Source organism: Trachinotus anak, unplaced genomic scaffold, assembly GCF_046630095.1.
Source record: "Trachinotus anak isolate AG129_WGS33_773 ecotype Australia unplaced genomic scaffold, CSIRO_AGI_Tana_v1 ptg000024l, whole genome shotgun sequence".
Lineage (NCBI taxonomy): Eukaryota > Metazoa > Chordata > Actinopteri > Carangiformes > Carangidae > Trachinotus > Trachinotus anak.
The window spans coordinates 16335605-16361868 of NW_027273875.1; the positions used below are offsets into that span (position 1 = coordinate 16335605).

General features: G+C 39.9%; 1 protein-coding gene across 1 annotated transcript; it reads left to right on the top strand.

The window, feature by feature from the left end:
- Window positions 1–20135: 20135 nt before the first annotated feature.
- lim2.1 (lens intrinsic membrane protein 2.1) lies at window positions 20136–24960 on the top strand. Its single transcript, XM_071460939.1, has 5 exons — window positions 20136–20292; window positions 21527–21708; window positions 22884–23033; window positions 23456–23590; window positions 24775–24960. The coding sequence occupies exons 2-5, from the start codon at window positions 21534–21536 to the stop codon at window positions 24834–24836; spliced, it is 522 nt and encodes a 173-aa protein (XP_071317040.1). The 5' UTR covers window positions 20136–20292; window positions 21527–21533; the 3' UTR covers window positions 24837–24960.
- Window positions 24961–26264: the final 1304 nt, after the last annotated feature.

A 26264-nucleotide genomic window follows, 5' to 3' on the forward strand; every position in this document is an offset into this window, starting at 1 on the left:
CTGTCTGCTCACTGTATCCACCTCCCAGCTGGGTCACCACACAGTGGATACACAGCGGTGACAGTGCATAGATACCAAGTGCAAACATGTACACACATTTTTTCACACTGAGATACACAGGCTGTTCTCCTCGTCTTGACTGAATGTTGCAGTTCCCCTCTGGACTGAAACGATATCATCAATATGACATTGTGTTATTATCAGACTACTGTATGATTTACTAGTGATGCCACTGGTTCACAACAACAATGTGAAATCTGCCAGCAGTGGCGGAAAAAAAGTAAGATCACTCAAGTGCTTCACTTGACTATAGTTTTTAAGGTATTTGTACCTTACCTGATTACTTCCATTTCACCTACTTATATTTCACTATTTACTTTTGACTGTTACCACTATTCCACTTTTTACTTAAAGATTTAAATAAAGATTTAACATACAAAACATACAATATAATTGTAAATTAAACTACCAAGCAAGTATAATGTCTTTGCACATTGACCAGCTATGACATGAAATGCTACCTAAATGTTAATGCAGGTCTATCCTGTAAGGGAGTTTTTTATGATGTGTTATTGTATCCTAGGAAAAGACCAACATAAACACTGAATGGATCATACTAACCAGTATTGTTTGTGTATGTATGCATATCTAATTCCTCTGAGCCATAGAACTCCATTGTTTCCAGAAACTATTAAAAGCACATCAGTGAACCACAGTGTTGCTCTGGGTGACATGTTCCTTCATTACTATTAGCGCATATTCTGTAATTCATTTTGGCTCAGTCCCACACACACCATCCTGCAGTCAGATTTACTAGCTACATCACCAAATGTGAATTAATCCACTGCCAAATATAGTCCCCAACAAATGCACTGTTTCCTCCTGTATGAGTAACGTTTGATAAAATCTATAGTTATCAGTTGTTCTAGTTTTGTTTGTTTTTTTTCAAATGAAACAATATATTTATAAGTAAATGATGTCATCAGTAGGAACCAATGGGCTTGTGGCTGAGTGAAACACACAGGGAAGTCAGAAAGCTCTTTTCATGGGCCTGACAACTTCTTCCACAACTGACTGCCTTTATTTTATCCATGCCAAAATCTAAATATGATCAAACTCATTAATATGATTGCAATAACTGAAGAATAGCACATTTATAAAGTGATGTCATAACTTTATCTGAGAATGATTATGCAAACAACTTAACATAGTTAAATGTGTTTTTGTACTTAAGAAGGATTGATATTTAATGATTCTGGTCCACTACATTGATCTAATGGTTGTTGTTACGAGTTTTGAAAAGTCTGTTTTTTGTAAATGAGTATGAGATAAATGTAGATACTATGGCTGTTGTCAGGTAAAAATCTTGTCTGGCAACTTTTATTATTATGGCAACTACTAAAGAAGAATAGAAATGTGATAAATGAAGATACTGGTTTAGTCCTATAGGACAGAATATGTAAATTCTGTAGTTTACTGAGCACTGAAGTCCATATTTTTCAGCTCACATAGTTGAAGATACTGTACATCACTGCCAGCGTCTGCAGCATCTTGCATCTGTTTTTTGTGATTAGAGTTGGACATGTCCAATCACAGGCAAAAGTGACAACAAACTCTCAGAGAATCCAGCAATTGGACCTTAATATCTGCATTAATATATACACAGCTTCTTATCACAAAGACCCACACTTCATACAGCCGCCTCCAGCCTTTCCAGTCTACACACTAGCACCTTATTTCCCTATGAGAGGCGTCTTTATAATAGGCAATTGTTTCTCCATCACAACAAATGCACAAACCTCAGCCAATAAAGGAATCTGAGTAACCCTATGCACATTTCATCACACACCTGCACTGAGTGTTCCCACAGTATACCATCACTGATAGGCAGGCTTCAGGTATGAAGAATGAAAGTAATATGCACAGGTCCTGCCCTTAATTTGTACATACATTCTTCTATATTTACACAAAAAGCAGGTGGGGGGCAGGGGCCGGGCTTTGCTTAGATTCTCCTCTTTGGCAGCTCTACTCTGAGGAAGGCAACAGCTGTTCATTTGATGCCGCCTGCACCTTTGTTGACCCCATTTCCGTCTGTGCGGTGGCTGAGACAGTGGAGAAATTAGTTGTATTACCCGCTCCCTACCGTGGCAGGTCTAGCTGTGATTCTGCCCAGATTCTGTCCATTACAGCGGCCCCTCTGTCTGATTAGCCCCAACACACTCACTAACATGCCAAATCACTGCTTCGCTCGGCCGCCGTGAACCTCCACTCACTGACACAGACGGAGAAAACGGCAACTCTGAGGCAGATAGGCAGCAGTGTGGACGACAAATGTGCTAACTTAAATGCAGAAAGCAAAATGAAGTTGTTTTGTTCCAGAGCAAACGTCTGGAACAAAACAAAAACAGATACATTTGGGATATAACTGGCAGTGTGTTCGCAAAGATAATTTGAAAGTGAAACAACATATTAAGGACACTGTCATTCACAGAGTCTAACAGCTGCATCTTTTAAATTTCACCATAATATCTGGTTTTAATGTTTTTTTTTTTTGTGATGTGTGAAACTCCAGAGATGTAAAAACATATAAACTCTTCTGGAACACATCATACTAAAATGTACCAAGCTGAATAGGAGTTGATGAAAAACTGAATTTATTTTGTATCACTAATAAATTGATGAGTTTTTATCATAATTTATTGCAGCAGTTCTGCTGCGTCCACATGATGTGCAGAGTCCTGATCCTGGAGCTGTCTGGGTGCACCATAGCAGGTTTGTCTGTGTGGTAATATCCTGCCTGCTGAGTCTTGGAGCTTCTAGTCTATCATGTCCTGGCATGGTGACAGTATATCATGGAAGCAGTTATTATTCTGCTCCACGTCTGACATTATTCACACCACATTATTATGAATATTACAACTATTTTCACGAAAACCCATGCAGATCCTGCAAATCACATGTAGAACGGCAGTCCACAGTGTATGGCCTCCACCTCTGTCTACCCCCCAACCATTTCTATTGACTTTATGCACAAGAGACATTTTAACTGAAATACCCTTTTTTAATATTCACTCCCAACACAACAGCAGCCTAAGTCATATCGATTGTGGCTGAATTAAAAGTACCTGATGCAGGGCGTCTCTAATCCGCAGGATCTTTTAAGAGTCACCTGGTCTGACAAATGGGCCCTTTTAAAGGAGTATAATGTGTTCTTAAATTATTTTATTGATGGGAGGGGGACAGCCTCTCCAGGTACCCATACAAACTGACTTAACACGCTGTGAAAGGGTCAATTTGGCCTCCATTTTCCATTTCTTCGTTATCTGCATTTGGAGTCATGCTGACAGGCTCGACGTGAGCTGGGATGGGCTTTGAGGAGGTTTGGCAAATTTGAGCGTTTGCTCGCTCCTCCATTACACTAGAAATTTGCTAACAGTTTGTGTTGGCTTTGTTGCAGGCTTGTAGCTGATGTTGTGGTACTTGATTGTTTTAAATCTACAGAATTGTTAGGTCTAGATATATAGATTTCTCTGTGTATACCTATAAATCAAATTTTCAAAGTAAAAGACAAGAAAGTGTTTTGATCTTTTTCATTAGCATTCTCATTAACATTATTAACATTAAAAATCGAGTTTCTTCAAATTGGAAAAAGTGAGTGACACCTGTGATTTTCAAAGTACAGCTTGAACCCCCTCAATTCTCCCCAGCACAGAAAATCAAACGTCTGCCCTCGCCTAACACATGACACAAAGCTTTTCAACTCTCCCCATGTACGTCTAACAAATCCACTCCAAGAAGGAGCCTCATGCAGCGGCCAGCCAGAATGACATTTTGTCTTTTATAAGCCTGGCAATTTCCCCCTGAAAATGAATGATTAATGCTGAATGGAGGAGAAAAGGTGTGTAACGCTTTTCAAATCAAGCAGACTCTGTAAAAGGGAGAATGCTAATTATATTGCTGTTTGTATGACCTCTTCTAAAGTGCATGAAAGCCTCCTACAAACGACAGGTGAAATTGCATTTTCAAGTAACATTTTAAAGGTCCATGTGGGCACTCTGCCTAATAAAGCCATTTGTAAATGACTCCTCTTTTAGACTCCATTAGGAAGTGGAGCGAGGAACATTTCGTCATAGGATTCAGAGTCAATAAGCATGTAATCAGGACGTCCAGAGAATGCAGCAACCAGTGAAGGGGATAATTAATGAGATTGCCTTATGAACTGCTTAATTACTGACTGTTGGCCTCTTCAATTGTCCCTCCAAGTGCTGCATTTGTTCCCTTGTTGCCATTAAAGCCCTGATTGACAGAGGTGGCAACCCTGGGAGAGAATCAAGACATCTGAGGGTATATTAATTGGCTATTTACAAATGGAAACCACAGACTGACAATTACCAAGACCAGTGACTGATATGTCTGAAGAGGGGAGGTCAGGCTGCAGTGAATAAGCCCTGCAGTCTAAACACGATGGACTGGTGGTCAACAATTATGAGCTAGATATGATATCACGTTTTGACTAAATGTTTCTTTGCATTTAAACACTGGAGAGAATATTGGGAGATAGGATAAGAAATCCACATTACAGCAGCCCAGAGGCATTCTGAGAGAACAAAACAAATGAAATAAACAAATAATAAAATGGCATTAAAAAGCATTATTACACAAAATTATAATACTTAAGACTATATAAGTAAATTGTCCAAATAATTCTCAAAAGAAGGGAAGAAGTACATTTTACTGCAATAATACAATAAAATATAAAATGACCATATAAGAGATATAGAACAATAATTATATAGTAATAAGATAATATTGATAATATAAAACAATGTAAAACACCAAAACAGTGATAAGTTATAAGAATAATACAGCTGATATATGACTGAAAACAAGACACAGATCTGAGTTGTTAAGTGTCACCGTGCACAACATTTAGCTTTTTTCATTAAGAACAACAACAAAATAAAAGGTACTGAACAACACAATGTCCACACACATTTTCCTATCAATTGCTTAATGATAATGAGAAAAAGAAGAAGAAGAAGAAGAAGAAGAAGAAGAAGAAGAAGAATGAGGGGTCAGAGTCAGGGAGAAGAACCACTCTCAGGTTTTATTGTGTGTTCTTCGGGCTGTGGAGGGGGGGCTGAGTTTATCCAGAACCATTTGAGTCCCTCCACCTCTGGGGTCCAGGACTGGGCTTGTATATCCTGGCAAAAAGAAAAACCTAACCACACACCATCCACCACCCTCCCAAATCCACTGAACAATGCACACAAACACGCACATACGCAGCCTGTTAGCGGTTGTGTGTGTCCGCTGACCCACGATGACCTGTTCTTTCTGAAGGCAACAAAGCTGGAAGTGAAGGAGGCGTGACATCACACACATTTAAATCAAGTGGATGAGTGCTCTTATTGGTGTGTGATACCCACACCATTGTGCTGGGGCAATGTCCTGCTTGTTCACTGCTTTCGTATTAGTCTAGTCCAGGCTGCAGTAACTGCCACACTGCTCAATAGTTTAAATCATTGTTTTTACAATATGTGGCTATTGTCAGTGTGTAATTAGTTCAATAACTGTTGTGTAGATTGAAAAGATTGACTAATTGATTAGTGGTGCTGATCCTCAAACTTTCCAGTTTTCTGTCTTGCAGAAGAGGAAGAGTATCCAGGTATTTGTTCAGAATTAGTGTAAATTATCAAATATCCAAAGCAGGTTTACATTCATTATATGTCATGTATTTTAACAATGAATACCATATTGCCTCCATATTCTCTTATTAACAGGAACTTCGGCCCAGGAAATCAAATATTAAATAAATAAATAAAACCTCTTTCTCTTTTCTCCTCTCTCCTCCCCCCACCCCCTCTTTTTTATCTTCTCCTAAACCCAACCGGTCGAGGCAGACGGCCGCTCACCCTGAACCCGGTTCTGTTGAAGGTTTCTTCCTGTTAAAAGGGAGTTTTCCCTCCCCCCTGTCGCCAAGCGCTTGTTCTTTGTGGGAACTGTTGGGTTTTTCTCTGTAACAAAGTAAGGCCTTGACTTTACCCTGTAAAGAGCCTTGAGATAATGTATATTATGATTTGGCGCTATACAAATAAAATTGAATTGAATTGAATTTAAATAATCATATGAATAAATTATGTAAAATATATGAATGAACCAACAATTTGTGAAATTATTGAGGAAATTATTAAAACTCATTTTTATGAAATCTTAATTTACACAATAACCCCATTTTACTGGATTTCATTTCTATTTCACCAAATACATTTTTATGTAAAAATTCCCTTTTGCAAAAAGCAATAATAGCACTTTTCCCCAGTGACATGTTTCTTTTTTTGTATTACACATTTTATTTGACAGTGTCTCTTTTCATGACAGTGGTATTATCAGTACTCACCTCTCAGCAAATCACATGCTCCATGCCTCCTAGAGGGTCCAACTGCAGACCCCACATGTGGGGACCCCAGGTCAGCGAGCTAATAGGAAGATGTGAGAAATCCCGGATCACTTCCTCTTCTGCCACTAAAATATAAAAGAAAACTGCCTGCTACTTTCAAAATTTTCTTTTACAGTGTTGACAGGGTGGTTATGTCTTCTGTGTAAGAAATCTGCTGAAAGTGGAATAAAAATCAGAGAAACACACAGAGTTCAGGTATAAAGAGCTAAAGGTTGAGCTAGGCTCTTTTCCCTGGCTTCTGTGAGTCCATACAAGAGGAGAAATGAAGCATGCTCCTGGGGTTTACTCCATATTCAAACATAAACTAGCATCCACAGCAGATGCTTTAAGGAGTCAGTAAAATGAAACACAAATAAACTAAAAAAAAAAAAAAAAAGTGTCCGTCATCATACCTTGGTTTCATCCACATCCAAAAATCAACTTTCCAGTTGCAATCTCTGCTGTGTAAAGACTCACAGCACTCAGTCCTCTCTGTGCTGTGGTTTTTACAGACATGTAGGAACTAACCGTGACCTCGTCACGGCCTGGTCTCTTCTGTCAACCCTTGTTCATGTCATATGGGATGGGTAGTAAAGATGGGAAAAATTCCCATGTAAACAATTTGTGTGCATTTATATCATCTAACCAAGTTCCCCTCACTGCAAGCTACATGGCTCTGCATCTGACAACTCAACAACAAACATTAGCCAGTTAATGTGCTGTTTATTTCACTAAAATCAAATCCTCCCACTAACAACACAACAGAGGTTTAAGTTTTCAATTACATTATCTATTTTACTACAAGCTCTTTTATAACATGGTTTTATAGTTCACCATACTGTAACTTTTTTTTTTCACCCGACACAAACTTTAGCCTACATTAACTTAATAGTTCAAATCTTCAGCAGAGAAACGAGACTGTTTCCAAATCTGGTAATATAAAGTTAAATAAACAGAAGTTATGCACCTCATGTCTGGGGATCTGAGCCACCAGCCAAGAGGTCCACAGTTGAGCCTTCTCCATGCTAGCAAGCTCAGCTACTGGTACCAAATTTATCCACAACGAATGACATGGTGACAAATCATTCGAAGGGGCTACTGAACTGAACTGCATCGGAATCACTGAGAGGTGCTGAGAGGAATTGACATTTCATCACAACATTATGTTTCCTTCAAAATGTATATTCGATTTTGCTAATTAGAACATAATAAAAACATAAATCTGAAAGACAGGATTGGCTATTTAGGTAGGCAGCATGTGCAGCCTTGTTAAATAAAAGCATAAGGAGACATTAGTTTCTGTGTGTCTGGCTACTGGCAACTGACTATTTATTTCCTACTTATTTATTATTTTTCTATTTATAATAATAAATATTTGACCCAATTTCTCATTTTTCTGACATTTGTGGAAAAAAAAAAGTTTTAAAGTAGGCTATTTTATATGACTTCATTGTTTCCTCAAATGTCATCATTTAAAACCATTACAAAACAGAGAACTTGATGCCACCATAGCTGCTTTAATAGAATTAAAATAACCTTAAGTGACCAGTATGTCTGACCATGCATTGACAGGTTAATTCTACAGAAACACAGGTTATATTTTGGCTGTGCACTAATGTTTATTTGTAAGGCTACAATAGTTTTCAAAAATACAATATCGACAGTGAAACCACAGAAAAACACTAACAGCTCCTCTATTGGCAAAACAGAGGTCATCTGATCAACTTTACACTAAGGCTGAACAATGAATCGAAATATTATCCAGATCACAACATGGAGAAGTGCAATATCCAGATCGCAGGGTAAAGGTAAAATGTGTCTCAACACACCATAAAAGAGGCACTGTGGTGTTACAGAGATGTTCCAGCCTATAATTCATATTCTCCATAAAGGAAGGTTTAAATTAAATACAGATATGATCACTCTAACTGAAGTCCTGACTCATATTGCAATTGCAATATCTGCCAAAATAATCACAATATGATTTTTTTTTTTCCCCCACATTGTTCAGACCTGCTTTACAATGTATCTGTGGGTTTCCACCATGTCTGCAGGATTATCTACTGTTGAGAGAGCATGTCTGGGGAACAGAGAACCAACGAGTCCAAATCCTTAAAAACTCATCACATGGCAGTCACTGCTTTACAAAGCCCAGGTTTATTTGACCATTTCGGATTATAGTTGCAAACACAGTTATGCAACTATAATGTAAAATAATATATTAGATATTGATAAACTAATGAGGACAAGTGACAGTTAATTAAATTCTTTAATACATTCTTTTGTAAATGCTACATTTTCATTTGTCAGAAACACCTGCTTTGGAGCTCAGACAGGCAAAAAAAAAAAAAGCTCTGGGAACAAAATGTGTTTTCAGATGTCTCCATGAGAGCGTGAAAATTGCCTTAGTTCTACTCTCCTAATTTCAGATCCAGCCCTCTCAGAGACAGGAAATGTCAGACTCAGGGGGTAGCGTGTTGCTTGAATTGGATCGTTTGCTCTTGGAGTCAGAGTCCCTCACGGCTGTGTGGATCCCTGCTGGAGCAGCCGAACAGGCCTAAGCCCGTCTTTTCTCGCTGCCTTCCCCATGGATTAAATGGCTTTCGTTCGCCTCTTTTCCTTCCACTTGCTGTCGATAGGAGTGGCATTTCATTTCTTCTTCCCATGGCCTCAGCAGATGAGGCAGCAGTTTTCTGTTTTTCTTCTTGCTCATTTGAAAGTAGCAAATGACCAGCAAGAACTCAATTAGCAACATGTCCCTCCTGGCCGGGGGTCTGAGCCGCCGCTTGTTCTCCCTGCTTCAGAGATCAGGTTGGCCTAAGTGAAGTGACAGCGAGCAAGAGGGAAGGGTAAACGAAGTGTTGGGGGGGAGGTAGGCAGCATCTGCCCCCATACAGATTTGCTTAATTGGGTTTGACTCCCACAATTACAGGGTAATAATGGCCTTTTCAAACCGGCCACGTCGAAGTGAAAGGCAGTTGCTCCGCGCACCCGCATGCTGTCAGATGGTTTATAGCAGAGAGCAAGCGACAGAGAAAGAGGGGAGAGAGAGATGGGGGAATTGGCAATGGACTTTGGTTAAGCAGTGGTTATTGAGTCTTTGATAGGACTCCAGGAGGCCGGGGCAGCAACAATGACAGAATTAATGGGCAAGGCACGATGAGAATGTCAGCTCAGCAGGGGGCTCCTGTGGCCTTTGAGCTGCCTTCTGACGCCTCTGTGATTGTGCTCTCCACAACACTGTGAAAAGGCTTGACCTGTTTGTTGGTGGATCTGGTCTTGAATGCATTTTTTTTTCCTACAAGCTATTGTGCTTATCATAGCGCAATACCCTGGAGCTGTCTCTGAATGAGCGAGATACAATGAGGTCATCATCAACTGGACATAGTGTTGCTAATGAGACCATAAACAGTTGTCAAATAATTATATGCTTTTCAAAATAAGAGTGGTGAAATATACACAAGCAGATCTGAGTTAGGGGAAAGAAGGCGACGAGCTAACGTAAGTCAAACCTGTGTCAAGTTGAAACAGAGGAGCATTTTATCTTCAGTATAAGGCAGCTATAGCCTGCTGTAAGAAAACTGGAAATGGCCTCAGTGAAAGACAAGCATCAGTAAACAGATAATATGAAGATGAAGATGAAGATTGGACTGCTACCATGGCCCAGTTAAAGAAACTGTTTAAGTATTGTATCGTAATGTTTCACTGCAGTTTGTAGTAAGAATATAATTTAAAGCTGATGATGAGTTTGGAAAATTCAAATAATCAAATCTTCAGTCTGCAAACACACGACAGAACCAGGCTGGAGGTTCAGTGAAATACTGCCTGAGTTACCGGCCTTATTGGATCACATTACATTATTTATTCACATATTCAGACTGGGATCTCGTCACCAGGAGCTGAGAAGATGTTTTTTTTTTCTCTCAAAAATTTAAAATCTTTATTTTCTTTGACCCTGTTTTTGAATAATTGGATTCACATTTTTTGATAAGAGAGAAAATACAGATTCAAAGAAATGTGCTCTCTGTAAAGCATTAGTGTGTAAAGGACAGTGTGTCTCTCAGTGCACAGGAACAAAAATAAAATCCACAGCACTGACACACACACACACACACACACAAAAGTTTCCAGTGTGGGCCAACTTGTATGGACTTTAAAGCACCCTGCTGCCAGTCATGATTAGCCCTAACGATGGGCCCATTTTGACACTTCAGAATCAAGTCTTGGCAAATAGCCCTGGGAAGAGGAGCCACATGCTACGAGATGGCTTTTCCCTGATATAATTTGTGGCTGCAAATTACAAAACAGAGGCAGAAATAATGTGTAAAGTCAAGTTTGGTGAGGGAGAAAATGGAAAAATTTAGGGCTGTGTGCCACTCTAATGGATATCCTTGTGTCTGGGAGAAAATGGGACTCAATAATGTGTCCTTAATGTCTGCCAGCGCTGTTTCAGGGAACGTATCAGAAGAAATGTCCCCTGCCATTTCTGCAAGCAATCACTTAATGGGATGGGCAAATCTCAACAAAATTGATGTACTGATCTATTTCTGGGCCTGACAGATGGAATGAATCTGTGGCTCTTGGAAGACAAAAAGGAAAAGGAAGAAGGCGAAAAATAGAACAGATAAAAACAAGCCTTTCACGATTCACTCAGCTATGCAGCATGCCGGCAATGTTTGTGTGTGGCTTAAGTGCAGACACTGACAAGAATTTCAATTATTTAATTAGAGAGGGAAAATGAAAAGACTTAAGTGTTGTGATTTCTGCAGTCTTTCATAGATCAATCTAATGTGCACTCACATTGGAAATCAACCAAGATGGAAGAGGGGCAAGTGAAGTAGCGTCTTCCCAAATCACGCAATTAAAATGGCAAATTAGTTTCTTGATATATTCATTTAAGTGGTTAAGTGGAAAGGTTTCTCTCCCCGTCCACGCGGCTGTCTCACGGGTGGGTGCGGAGAGGCAGAGCCATCCACATGCTCGTATGATTAGAGCTGCCATTCATTTGCTGAGAAAACACTGAAAGCACTTTTGCACAAATTAGTCATTTGAAGGCTTGAAAATTCAATTCCGAGGAGTTGATTCAAGCATTTAGGCGAAGCGCGGCTGGAACGTAAAGATTTAGAAGCATCTTTCCTGCTAATGTCAATAACTTTCAGAGGCCATTATAGGTTTTTTTGTTTGACCTTGTGCCTTGTGAACAGCACAGCTGGAAAATACCATTTACCAAATTACCATTTCTCTTTTTTTGGCTCATTTCCGTCGCCTTCACATCTATACTTACATACTGTTTATACATTTACATCTACAGGCTGTTTTTCTGTTATATATATATATATATATATAATATCATTTGGATGTTCTCTTCATAATGAAATGTCATCTGATGGACAATCACTTGTTCCATTAGCACAGGGATGGATCGACACCTCTGATTGATAAGATCTGTATATGAAGAGGAAATGACTTTACTGAATGCAGAGATGTGTGATTTACTGAAAAACATGGACTGAGATTACCGAGACAAACAAACAAAAAAAACATTTATCACAGAAAAGACTCCAGGACTGGGTTATGTACAATAAATAAAACATACATCTGATGACAAGCTCTCAGTGCAGGTCCTCATGTGTGTGATATTTAAGAGGGAGTGTTGTAGTACTGAATATCAGAGCTTATGACCAAGTCACAGCTGTTCTGATCCTCAGTACAACATATCCAGACTTCTTTCCTTCCCCTCATCCTCTCCTGATGGCCACTCACAATTTAAGAAGAAGAAAAGTTTGTTGCAATCTAAGATCGATTGAGAACCACTAATGTAATTAATGGTTATTGGAACAACTCTAAATCGGAGTGATACATGCAGTAACCTCTTGTCCAATCAGATTACTTGTTTGGAACCAACTGTTGTATGAATGAAAATCTTGAAAAAGTGATAAAAGAGATGCTACATGTCATGAAAACCTTAAATCCCAGTGACTGATTGCTATAAACTTAGAGGCCAGGCAATATTGGAATATATATATATATATATGCATGTTCATGTTAACACACACATATATATATACACATACACACACACACACACACATATATATGTATATGTGTATGTGTATGTGTGTGTGTGTATATATATATATATATATATATATATATATATATATATATATATATAATAATTATTATTATATATATTATTATATTGGCCAATGATCTGAATGAGTTCTACTGCCGCTTTGAAAGACAATGGGACAAGCCTGACACTAACCTCCACATCAGAGCCACATCAGAACCCCCCTCCTCCCCTACCAAAGGAACGTCTCTCTCTATCCTGGAGAGAGATGTCAACAGGCTTTTTAAGAAGCAGAACCCCCGCAAAGCAGCCGGTCCTGACTCTGTCTCTCCATCATCCCTGAAGCACTGTGCTGATCAGCTGTCTCCAGTGTTCACGGACATCTTCAACACCTCACTGGAGACCTGCCACGTGCCAGCCTGCTTCAAATCCTCCACCATCATCCCTGTCCCCAAAAAACCAAGGCCCACAGGTCTAAATGACTATAGACCCATTGCCCTGACCTCTGTGGTCATGAAATCATTTGAGCGCCTTGTCCTGTCCCACCTCAAATCCATCACTGACCCACTCCTGGACCCCCTGCAGTTCGCCTACAGAGCCAACAGGTCTGTAGACGACGCCGTCAACATGGCTCTCCACTTCATCCTCCAGCACCTGGACTCCTCAGGGACCTATGCCAGGATCCTGTTTGTGGACTTCAGCTCTGCCTTCAACACCATCATCCCGGCTCTGCTGCAGGACAAGCTCTCCCAGCTGAGCGTGCCTGACTCCACCTGCAGGTGGATCACCGACTTCCTGTCTGACAGGAGGCAGCACGTGAAGCTAGGAAAGCACGTGTCTGACTCCCAGACCATCAGCACTGGATCCCCACAAGGCTGCGTTCTTTCTCCTCTGCTCTTCTCCCTGTACACCAACACCTGCACCTCCAGCCATCAGTCTGTCAAGCTCCTGAAGTTTGCAGACGACACCACTCTCATTGGACTCATCTCTGATGGCGATGAGTCTGCCTACAGGTGGGAGACTGAGCGTCTGGTGACCTGGTGCAGGCAGAACAACCTAGAGCTAAACGCTCTGAAGACAGTGGAAATGATAGTGGACTTCAGGAAGAGCCCAGCCCCACCCACCCCCATCACCCTGTGCGACCGTGGAGCATTTTCGCTTCTTGGGAACCACCATCACACAGGATCTCAAATGGGAGCTGAACATCAGCTCCCTCATCAAAAAAGCTCAGCAGAGGATGTATTTCCTGAGGCAATTGAAGAAGTTCAACCTGCCAAGGACTATGATGGTGAACTTCTACACCTCCATCATTGAGTCCATCCTCACCTCCTCCATCACCGTCTGGTACGCTGCTGCCACGGAGAGGGACAATAACAGACTGCAGCGTATCATCCACTCTGCGGAGAAGGTGATTGGCTGCAATCTTCCATCCCTCCAGGACCTGTACACCTCAAGGACTCTGAGGCGTGCAGGGAAGATTGTAGCTGACTCCTCCCACCCTGGACACAAACTCTTTGTGACACTCCCCTCTGGCAGGAGGCTGCGGTCCTTCAGGACCAAAACCTCTCGCCACAAAAATAGCTTCTTCCCATCTGCTATTAGCCTTATCAACAAGGCTTAGAGAGCCCCACTGTTGCTGATCCCCCTGATCCTCAATTGCACCAATCACCAGAAAAAATTCCTTGTATGTGAAAACATACTTGGCAATAAAACTGATTCTGATTCTGATTCTGATTCTGATATTGTTATTCAGTGTATAGTCAATGTATCCAGGTCCTCTACCTACATGAAAATAGCAATTAAACAATGTAAAACTTTACCTGAGTAAAAGTAAAAGTAAAGTGTGTTACTAACAGCAACATGTGTTTAAAGGATCAAAAGTAAAGTGCTCATAATGCAGTTGCCCCTAACGGTGTGTTAAATACAAATAAATACATTAGTATTACTGATGCCCTACAATGTTAGCAGTATTTTAACATTTTAACTTACTGGACATTTGGATTTTGGTGACCTCATGTAAATCCTCATGTAGCCTTGCACAGCTCCAGCCTGTGCAGGTCTGAGCAGGCTTTAGCCTCAGACATACTCTCCACATCTGCAGACAGCTACAGACTTTTCCCCAATCATCCAGATGTGCACGCGGTTCCATTCATACTACAGTTAGGGTCCATGTCGGTCTGGCACTCTGCACATTTCCCAACAGTCCAGTCCAGTAATGCACCACAACACTGTTTACCAACCACTGTAAAAATCAAGAAATAGAAGAAGGGGACAAGAGGAAGACAAAAAGAGAAAATATCACGTGCAACTGCTTAACAGGAACAGTGCCAGGAGTTCAATGCCATTTGGCTCTTTGTATTGTTTCAGAGAACAACTTCTCTCAAAATCAAGAATCCTGTTATCTGGAGCATGAGCAGTCAGCGCTCTAGTTATGCGTACAGTCTGCGTTGTTCATGCGGACAAAGCTGACCCTCGCCTCGGACGAGACACAGAAGGTACAAATTGACCTTCATGTCCTTTATACACCAAAATTAGCACATTTATGTTTTTTTGTTTTTTTTTTAAACACAGGTAAACTTGCTCGAAAAAGGAGGAAACTGTCCTCCTGTAAAAACGAGCCCACAGGTCGTCTGTGCAGCAGGTTATTATGACCCATAGTTACGTTTTGTTGTTTGGCAACATCTAGTAGTAATGATGACAGGAGCAAAGGTAAAAGTGCGGTGATGTAGTTTATAGAGACAAAGTCCACGTCAGGAGGAGGTTGGGGTGGATGGATGGGTCAACAAAACACAGGATTATGACACATGAGAGCTGTGTTCAATTCCCATGTGAAAGTAGCAGTTTATGTTGTTTCTATTATCTATGACCGTATGACAAAGTTAACTACATTGTTATTATTGTAACCATGACAACTAAGGTCATCTAATGTTGAGGAAGTACTTATTGTACCCCAAATCACAATCTTTTCCTAAACCTAACCAAGCCATGACTTTATTATAGTAACCATGGTGACAAAGGTAGGTATGCTGCTCTTAGTACAGACCATGTGTTTATTATTGTAACCATGACAACCAAGGTCCAGTATGCATGCAACACACCTATGGGCTGTATCAGAGGGTTGAAGAAAACGACCTGTATGGTTGTTCAGGTTGGAGAAATTGTTGAGAAAAGACAATTGACTCAGTTCCCATTGCATGGTAAACACATTCACCTTTCTGTTTTTCTGGTGTGTTTTACGACACAAATGTTGGAAAACGGGGTCAGTAAACAGTAGAAAGCAGCATGGAGGAAAGCGACAGGTGGTGACTTTTTTACTTCAGTCTCTTCAAACTAAATACCGACTCACTGCTTGAAAGGAGACAGTTGGAATTTGCGGTGGAGATGGCTAAGAGCCAGAGAAGAAACATCATAGCATCTCAGGCTTGTCCACCCATGACTATTGCAGAGTCATTTGACCCAGAAATGAACGTGCCCTTTCCCACTTAAGACAAAAGCCAGATGTTGGTAGGTTTATTTTGTCCAGTGTGAAAGTGGCTATGATGACTGGAAACACTTTATTTATTAACACTTTTTTATTGTTATAAACTGATCATATGGTGCAATGAAAAGTACAAAGTCTCCCTCTGAAACAAAGTAGTATAATTTGGATATACAAAATGCAGGACAGCACTCTCATTGTCATTTTTTCAGGAACAGTAAAATTCATGGCACTTTTTGTGTAACCACCACAATAAACCAGGTGTGGTAAGAGCTCCTCGACCAGTAAAGCCTGTCATCCTCTAACTATAAAATCGAGTGGTGAGTTACTCAGCGAGACTGAGCTTTGAAACAACTTATAATATGAAGACAATGGGAGTGTGTGGACAATCTCGCTCAGACAGCAGGTGCACAACTAGCCCATGTGCAGCAGGATTTTAGAGGTGCCTAAGCTTTGTGACTTTACCGCGACAATGCAGACACTCCTGACGCTCACTCTTTGTAATTACTTGTTCCCTGTCACGTTACCTTCCCCAGTGCTGCATGAGCTCCTTACCCACCGATGATACCACATAAATGTAGACTTTCCATAACAAAATTAATCTCTCAAAAGCTGGATGGATTCAAGAAAACGTGGATTTGCTCTTCTGTCACAGAGGCATATTGTCCACTTTGATGGTGCATGGGAGGATATCAAATGCCCTCCTGGCTGCCACACTCCAGATGGAAGAAAATAGGCTGTGGTCTATAAAAATGAAGTTAGATGTAAGTACAGCACTCAAATCTCAGGGAGAAAAATGCTTTTTCTGGGGCATTTTGTTGTCAATTGGTCTGAGCAACTTGCTGTAATGCAGGTAATGGAGCTACTCTTCTCCTTTCATCTTCGGGGTTTGTGCCTGTGTGTGTCAAAGCAAAGGAAGGCCTGGCTTGATATGGGAAAGAGCCACAACAGGAGCAAATACAGCCAGATGATGGTCAGAATGAAGAAAACATCAAGTCCGGGCCCAGTGAAGGGATCTGCACCGGTGTCGGCTGCTGCTTCTTCAAACATCTGCCAGCTCCATTTACCTCCATTGCCACCAACTCAGAAAGTGGAATTTGTACAAATTTCAAGTATTTCAGCAAGCAAATGTTGTAATATTAGACAGCATTGGGACAAATGAATGATGATGAATTTCCAAGTTGTCACTGAAAAATGATCAGTGCATTAACCCTTAATAATGTTAATACTTCACCAAAACATAGGGGAGAGTGCATTTCTCTCAGTTAGCCAGAGACTACCAAACACTTACATATTAAACTTACATCTGTGTGCCAAGTAGTCATGTATTTAAAGATGATTAATGTCATTCACAGCATTTATTTGAATGGAAGAATTCAGATGTTCAAACTGACCAACACAGATCAAAAATACATTAAATAATTTTTTCATTAAGCATAACATCCCTTGTTTTTAAAATAATATTTTTATATTAATAATAATTCTGTATAATTTATTGATTTATTATCAATAAATAATCACATATATTATTAATAATTAGTTAACAACAGTTACTGTGGGTTTTTTTTTTTTACATAGGACATAGGTTTGCCTTGAGTCAAAATAGGCTTTTTTAAATTTTTTTTTATTGCTTATGATAAACAGAACAGGTGAATATATTATAAGACCATGAGAGGCTAACAAAATAATTCCCAAAAAAACTTGTTGTATTCTCTTATGCATTAACTGAGCATGTGCAGCACAGTATGAGTGTCATCCCTCTTGTTTTTTTCTGATAAGACTACTTCAGAACTTACAGTGAACACACTGTTGGTCTGTTTCCTTTCTGGTCCATTAATTGATTGTTTGGCTACTTTGGGGTAACAAAAAAGCTGTCAACACAACAATGAGATGTTATCACCTCATGGAGTTGTTATGATGAATATGTTCACAAAAAATTGCCTATTCATGCATCCAGAAGACACAGAGCAACATTAGCTTGGAAGTTTGAATCAACCTGATGAATGTGAAGTCCTGTATTCACTCTTCAGGAAAATATCTCTTTAGCTTTTAGACAGCTGGTGTCAGCTGACTGTGTCTGTTTGATGCGAAGCATGTGGTGGACGTTTTGTTTATCAGAGCTTTTTTCTCAAAGCATCTGCAGCTAGAAACCAACACTGATTAGAGTGGTGAGAGTGAACCAGCACAGTAAAGTAGAGCCAAAGGGAACTGCAACCTTTCACATCCATTAGCTGGCCAGTGAAAAATTATGGCAGAAACTTCTTTCCAACTCTTCCACAGGACACCCATCAAAACAATCTAACAATCCAACAATCTAAACAACATTCCTTTAAATGTGCGCTTCATTTAGAATATTTTCAGTGCTTTATCTTCCCATGAAAACAGCACTTTCCTTTAGTACTACGCACAAGCCCACATACGGTACGCACTGTATTATGCCCCAGCCACAGGTCTGCTGAGTGAATCAGAAAGAAATAAAGCAAGAAGATAAATCACTGAAAATATTCTAAAAGACATGTACATTTAATTTTTTGGTGGGTGTCTTTCTTAAGTGTCTAAAACATGTTTTTTCTGCTGACCCCGTGCGCTGCAGCACACCACTCTGCTAGTTGCTCTTTGCTGCCTCCACTAACATGCAGCACACTGATCTGAATCTTTGTATGACTACCTCAAATAACCCAAACTACCACTTTAAGTCTGACAGGATTCAGGATTGAGTCCAGAATGAAGACCAAGCAGAAAGCCCCAGTATAAGTGAGATGTGACGCTGTCTACTCTACAGACCTGGAAAAGCATCACCAGGGAACACATCAAGTGTCTGCTCATGTCTGTGGTTAAACTGCCAACTGTGGCCAGGAAAGGATTTAACACCGCACATGAAATGTGACTTTATTTAAGTTCAAATAAACTGATTCCTATAACAGGAAGACTAATTTGGGAACTGAAGGACTGATGTAGATTAATGCCCTCAAATGAAAGCTGAGAGCTTCCAACAAACCAAACCAGATTCGGGTCAGCTATGTTGAAATAAAGTAATCACTTGTAAATCTTTTCAACCATATTCCTCAGTTCCAGAAGAACAAGATGGATCCTTTAACAAAATACAGACTCAAACTGACTTGAAATGTAAAGCACATTCTCTCGCTTGCTACACAGAAGCTTCAACATATTTTATGCTGACATTTAAAGCTTACATCCTCTGCATACATCCAAAGGAAATGACAGATGTAAATGACAGTTTTCAGAAAAGGCAGTTAAGATATCACCTCACAAACTGCACAGATACAGGATATATGATGAAAAGGCATCTTTATCATTCAGTATTAACTGCTATGCTACCATGCAACAGTACTTGGGATCAGTGCAGGTTACACAGATGATCATCTCGACCATTTATTGATTAAATGAAAATCTGAAGCAAAAGAGATTAAATGGTAGTGAACAAATGTAATAATAAATAAATAAATAAATAAATTTGCTCTAAATAAATGCTCTTGCTGGAAATTGGTAAATGTTTGCTATGATTGGTATTACAGCCAAACCCCTTTATTTCTACTTTATTTAATAATTGTTTTAATATTTTAATAATTTATTAATCACCAAGGGATCAATAAAGAATTTTGTATGTTATCTAATCTATATATCTAAAACAGTCACAAGGTTCACTGCAACAAGAGCATGTGATTGTCGGTTTAAATGGCCTGATATAGTACATTTTAGAGAAATGATGAATATATGATAGATTTTTCATAGATTGGTGGACTTGCTGAAAACACAGTGTGTGTGGTGATAATAATTCATATTCACTGCAATGCTAACTGAAATCCATCAGAGCAAATTCAGTAAAATTTATTTTGTGCATTCAAGCTTAACCGGAATATTAGATTTTCAAGACTTTTTTAAACAATGTGACAATGTTTGCTTTGTTAAATGAGTCAAAAATCAGAAGCAGACCATTTAATGCCTGGCTCACCCTCCACTAAAGCCAGTTCAGCCCTCCACTTTCAATTAAAACCATGCAGTCATCAGTATTACTTCAGCTTGCCAAGCTTTGGCCATTTCTGTTTTTTCAGCAGATTCCCAAACTACAAAACTGGTTGATGCTGATTGGTCGGTGGTCGTCCCCGGCCTATTGTCTCAGCGCTGTGTTTGTTGTAGCCCCAGTTTCTCCCTGTTCACCCCATCATATGCTAGAGCTATTAGCCCGCTGGAAATCTGCCTGTGTTGGCATTACAGGATCTTCTTGTATTTTGTCAGGCAGCCCTGTCTTAATCCGTGTTTTCATAGAAGAGATTGATTACGGTAAGATAATACTGAATTTTGTCCAGTAACTTTTGGTGTTCATTTAGTTATCTGTGTTTTCATTAGTTTCTATTTCTAGTGCTTTTTTGCTCATGTGGAGACACAGCTCCACTAAACTAAGAGCTCCACAGGCAATAATGCAAATATTAGCTGTTGCTGTGCCAGAAAAATGTGCACATTGGTTTTTGTCTGAATTTATTGTCTTTTAAAATGTCTTTTGTATCATCTAAGTGATTATAAAAGAAATATGCACAGCATTTCTCCTTTTGGTGGGTCAGTTTTCTCACATGTTTTACTGGACATTTGAAGTGAGAGTGGAAGAATTTCTGTTGAAAGGTTGAGTGATGTGATTGTGCGATTGAGAGGAAACCATCAGCCTCGAGGTCAGTGGCCGCCACGGGCAAGGCCTCTGTCTGAATGAACAGAAAATTAACTTACCTGCTTGTTTCAGGGTTTTTTTATTCTGACTTGAAAGAAAATGACAACCTAGAAAAATATTAAGAACAACTGTCTGACTGATGTTAATATTCGCTGAAATGATTATAGGGTTTTCAATATGGCACATAACACTGACATTCTGAGACAGTTTTCATTTGTTTTACATGTTGGGGATCAAACTGATGTAAAAAGATTGAGACAGCTGCTGGGACTCACCAGAGGATGCTCAGGGGGAAATGTGATCCAGTGGAAATATAGAGCTCTTCAATGAATACACAGAGCTCTTCAATGAGCATCCCGTTCAGGTTTCAGACATAACAAGATATATCTCTCTATCATCCTTTCCCCAAAAAACATCCATGACAACTCTCCATGAGAAAGAGAGGACGGCTGCAGGATATTGCATCCAGGTGGAACAATGAGCAATAGATGTATCAAGTATCAAAGCATCGCTGGATTCGATGGAGGCTGGACTGTGTGTGTGTGTCTGTGTGTGTGTGTGTGTGTGTGTGTGTGTGTGTGTGTGTGTGTGTGCGCGCATTGTGAGTGGGGGTGCATGTAAAGCCTTCTTCAGGGACTGATCTCCCAGAGAACAAAGTGAAGCACACACACACACAGACGACCCACAGCTCAATCCAGTGGAAATAATATGTTCATTACAACGCAATTACTGACACTTACACCCTCTCTCCCTGAAGTGTGTGTGTGTGAGGTGGAGAGGAGGGGGCCTGTCCACTGACCACTGATTCTAAGCAACCTTCTGTTCCTCTGTGTGTTTGTGTGTGTGTGTCTGCAGGTGCAGGATGTACAGCTTTATGGGTGGAGGGTTGTTCTGTGCAGGCGTGGGGAACATCCTCCTGATTGTTTCCACAGCAACCGATTACTGGATGCAGTATCGGCAGTCCAGCAACTATATGCACCAGGGCCTGTGGCGCTACTGTATGCCGGGAAAATGCTTCCCACACAACGTCAGCTTTGGTAAGTGCAGCCAAGTGTCACAGACAACTGCGAAACTACTAACTTCAGTATCTTTCACTTAGCTCTAAAATCATTTCTGCTGCATTATAAGCTAGCAAGAAGTTATCTCCATACTGTGATCGCAATCCTGTGCACTGTACAGGTAAAGAATATCTTCAATATACTTGATAACAGCAATAACTATCTCAGAAGGTCAGCAACACATCCTCCCTCATCACTCGTCACATTGGGATGCTTGCAAGCTTGCTGTCTGGACAGCTGTGTGTTTCTATGGCTAATGTAGGCTGAAATGGGGGCAGAGAAAGGCTTTAGAGGTCTCATATAGTATAGAGGTAGATTTCCATGTCTTTTTTATTATAAAGCAGGTCTAGGTTCTATATTAATATTGTGAAAGTATCAAAGAGCTCAGTCCACAGAGAAATGCACACAGCCTCAGAAACTGTGCCTTAAAATGAGTCATCAGGACTTCTGTAACTTTGTGATGTCACAACAAAGAAGTCACCACTCTCAGCCATGCCCCAAGCCCTGCCCACCTGGACCCACCATCCAACCTTCACCCCAAATCTGCAGTATTTTTTTTTGAATCAGTCAGAAAACAGTCAGCCAATCAAAAGAGATGCTCAGAGCCTCTCTTCTGATTGGCTGACTGAGGAGGCGATGTAAAACAACATTTAGATGTTTTGGTACTTAAAACCACAAATATATCTTTTTATGGATATCAACACTTCAAATAGAACACAGGAAAATTGTAAAATATGGGGCCTTTAATCAAAAATGGAATGCTGTGATACTAATTTTTTTTTTATTATTATTTATATGGAACTATGGGTAAGGTTTTGGTCATGGTTACACTTAATTTACTCTGTCCACAGAATTGGCTCCCTGTGACAGACATCAGAAAAACACATTTCTAGAGCACTGAGCTCTATTGACTCTGCCTCCAGAACAGAAGTGTTAAAGACAGCGTTACTCTGTATCAGAGTGTTAAGGAACAGTCACACTGTGGCTGATAGATTTAAGATTTCCATCTGACAACACTTTGACCAAATGAGTAATCTACTCGTCTTCATCATATGATTGTTAATTTGGCCTCAGCACGTCTTGCATCTCAGATCATTCACCTCTGTTGACTTGCACTGACCCAACCAGTGACTGACCTTTGACCTTGTCCTCAGCCCACTTAGACGCCACCCGTGCTCTCATGATCCTCTCTCTTCTGGCCTGTTTCATCGGTATCATCATTGGCATTATGGCCTTCATCCATTACTCCTCCTTCGACAGGTTTGACAAAACCTTTGCTGCAGGCATATTGTTTTTCATCTCATGTAAGTTCAGTTCTGTTGGTTTCTCACTTTGTTACTTTGGTTTGAGCTGTGATTTGAATTTAATTTGAACTTAATTGAGTTTAACAACCAAAGATTCAAGGATCAAGGCAAGTGTTTGAAAAATAAATAATAATATATAGTAATAATTATGTACTAATCATGAACTAATGGCTTTTTAATGATTCCATTATCAGCGCAATTTCACAAAACAGCTGCTTATTCTGTTTATAAAAGACCTCAGTCATGACACAGAGTTTTCATTAAGCTACTGTTTTAAATGCTTTGTTTTGCATAATTTGTAGTGGCCTGTATTCACTATGAGTGAGATCATTTGATGCTTGTCTCTAACTGCAAACTGCAGCTTCCATGAGCAGCAGTATTAATCTCTCTGAAACATTTTCCTTTTGTCTTTTCTTTGCCAGGCTTTTTAGTGTTTCTAGCAATGGCAGTGTACACTGGTGTGACCATTAACTATTATGGGAAACGCTATGGAAACTGGAGGTTCTCCTGGTCCTATATCATTGGCTGGGTGTCAGTGGTGCTCACATTCTTTTCAGGTAAACCAGCAAACCAAACAGCATCAGGATTCCTCTTGGTCACAGAGGTGCCATCAAATTCCTTAATTTGTTCAGTTTGAAATTCAGTCACAATTTGTCTGAGTTCGTTTTCTGCTAAATGTTAACCTCTCTTAAAGCTGTACCCTTGAGTGAGTTCCTGTATAAGCAACTATTCACTCATTGAGAGGTCAATACATTTTCTGCTTGGAGAACAGATTTTATGATGTCATGGTTTTCAAATGGCTCAAAATACTTTTCTTATTTAGGTCAATTTTACACTAGATCCTGTAGTACCTTTTAAAAATTCTAATGTAGTGCAGCAGATACAATTCACGTCCACATAATGTCAAGGCCTCGACTCATGCCCGCATCCCCAGCTAATTGTGTTCACACTACATGTACAGTGTGTAATAAAGAACACAAAACTGCAGAAAATATGTCACATTACACAATGCAGCTCTCAGCAGCAACAGCCAAAGCATACATGGGTTAACCCATAGTCAAGCAGATTAATCAATGATGTGACATTATAAGTAAGTGATGCTTTTAGTAAGTGCTCATCTCTGAATCCTCTGCCATGCTGAGCAGCACCTGCTGATCAGCATGCATTTCACTGCACTGAATATGAAAATGGTTTGGAGAGGAAAAGCATATTCAATATTCTGAAAATACCACAATGTTAAACGGAAAATCTCAGAAAAATTACAAAGTAGTAAGGACGATGATAACAGTATGTGATTGAAAATAAGACCATGATATGCATTTATTTCTATAGTACTTTTCCTGATTATCATGCACTAACTGGAGGCCAAATACACAGCAGTGTCCAATGTGCTGCTGGATGCACTGCAAACATTTTTCCACTCAGCAGAGCATAATGCGTGTCCTGATCAGTAAGACTCCTGACTTTGGTATAAAAACGAAGCTGCTCTATAGACTCAAACAAGTCTGAGAAAATGTTTCAAAATTAAATAAAAAGTCCAGTTAACCTATTTGATTTTGTTTATGAATGAAAAATAATCGTTTGCTAATTACAGAACAAGAACCCAAAACATTGTCATTTCCATGTGTTGCCGTTGAATTAAAATGACGCAAATATGTCGGCGAAAAAATATAAGTTTAAATGATTCATTTGAAAAAACGTGCAAGTGGATAACAAAGAGCTAACCTCTCTCTCCTTCCAGGTGTATTCTACATGTGTGCCTACCGGATGCATGAATGCCCCAGGAGCGCGAACTCTCATTAGAAGACTTCAGCCATCCTCCAGGAATAAATCATGGATCACGCTCATGAGATAGACGCAGAGTTTACCTCTGGAGCACGAGTAATCCAAATTTAAATGATTTCAATAAAAAAAAAAAAGATTGGGATATGACTCTTCATTTTCATCCACAGCACTCTGTGTATTTTATTTCATTTCTTTTTGGATGTTGGACAGCTGGGTTTAAGTCACCGGTAGATCATAAAACAAACTGGGCTGTGTGTCCATAACACAGATCGTTATGAATCTGTCCTTCAACATGATGTTCAGACCAGTCCGCACTGAAATACATCATGAAATTCAGAATACAAAAAAAAAAAAAAAAAAAAAAAAACACGTCTCCATGTCTCCGTGATGATTTGTTATAATATCTGACTGATGTCTAATAACCAAGTTTTACTTCACCATTCATGGAAAAAGAAGTGGTTACAACTGACCTGGACCTGTAATGTTTTACCTATATTTTATTATTATTTATGTGAGACCCAAAATGCCGACACAAATCTCCCCCAAGCACATTTAAGCGTGTTACCCTCCTCTCCATCCCTTTATTCCTTTGCGCTATCGTCCACCACCAGCATGGCTCCGGCTCGGAACACTGTAACCCCAGTAAAAGCCAGTGTGCTGCTGCAAACCTCTTATCCAAACGTGCCACTTAACGGAGTGACGCACCGCCTGACCGGCTCAAATTTTTACTTAATGAAATGGCCACAAAAAGCGGCTTAACCGCGCCTCAAGAACGGATCCTTAAGACGATTTCATCACCATTTGTTTCATTTACTTTCTAATTTCCCCCTAAAAGCAACTTGTTATCCTGGTGTGCTCCATGAAAGGGGCTGACGCGCAGCCAGGTGCAGCAGGGTTACCTCCATCTGCCGCGGCCACCTCTTTAAAAAGCTCTTTCCTTTTCTGCTGCAATTCTTAAACTTCACTTTTAGAAATAAGAAAAACATTTTAAAAGTCCGACATAAGTTTTTAATGTGGTTTTACTTCCTGGAATCTTGTGTTTTGTTTTTTTTTCTTTCAATCTATATCTGCCAGAGAACAATCATTTTGATACATATAAATGACAGAACATCTTACTGTCAGAAGAAGGATGTAAGAAGATTGTGCACATTCTGCAGCAGCGTGCATGGAAGTTATTACTGAGTCCTTTCTTATGACATCAGGTAGCACTAATGTACAGCCTTCACACACCAAAGTGTTTGATTTGCAGCCAGCCAACTATGCTAATTTACATTTTGAGCACACGCGTTCATTTAACACAAACCTAAGCAGAGAGCAGAACAGAGCTTTTCCAGCGTAACTGATTCCCAGTAATGAATTTGTTCTCGCTGCATCTGATCAAATAGAAATTCTGTCCTTCAGCCAGAGGATTACAACTTCCGCTCTAACATCTCCCTTAATTGCCTA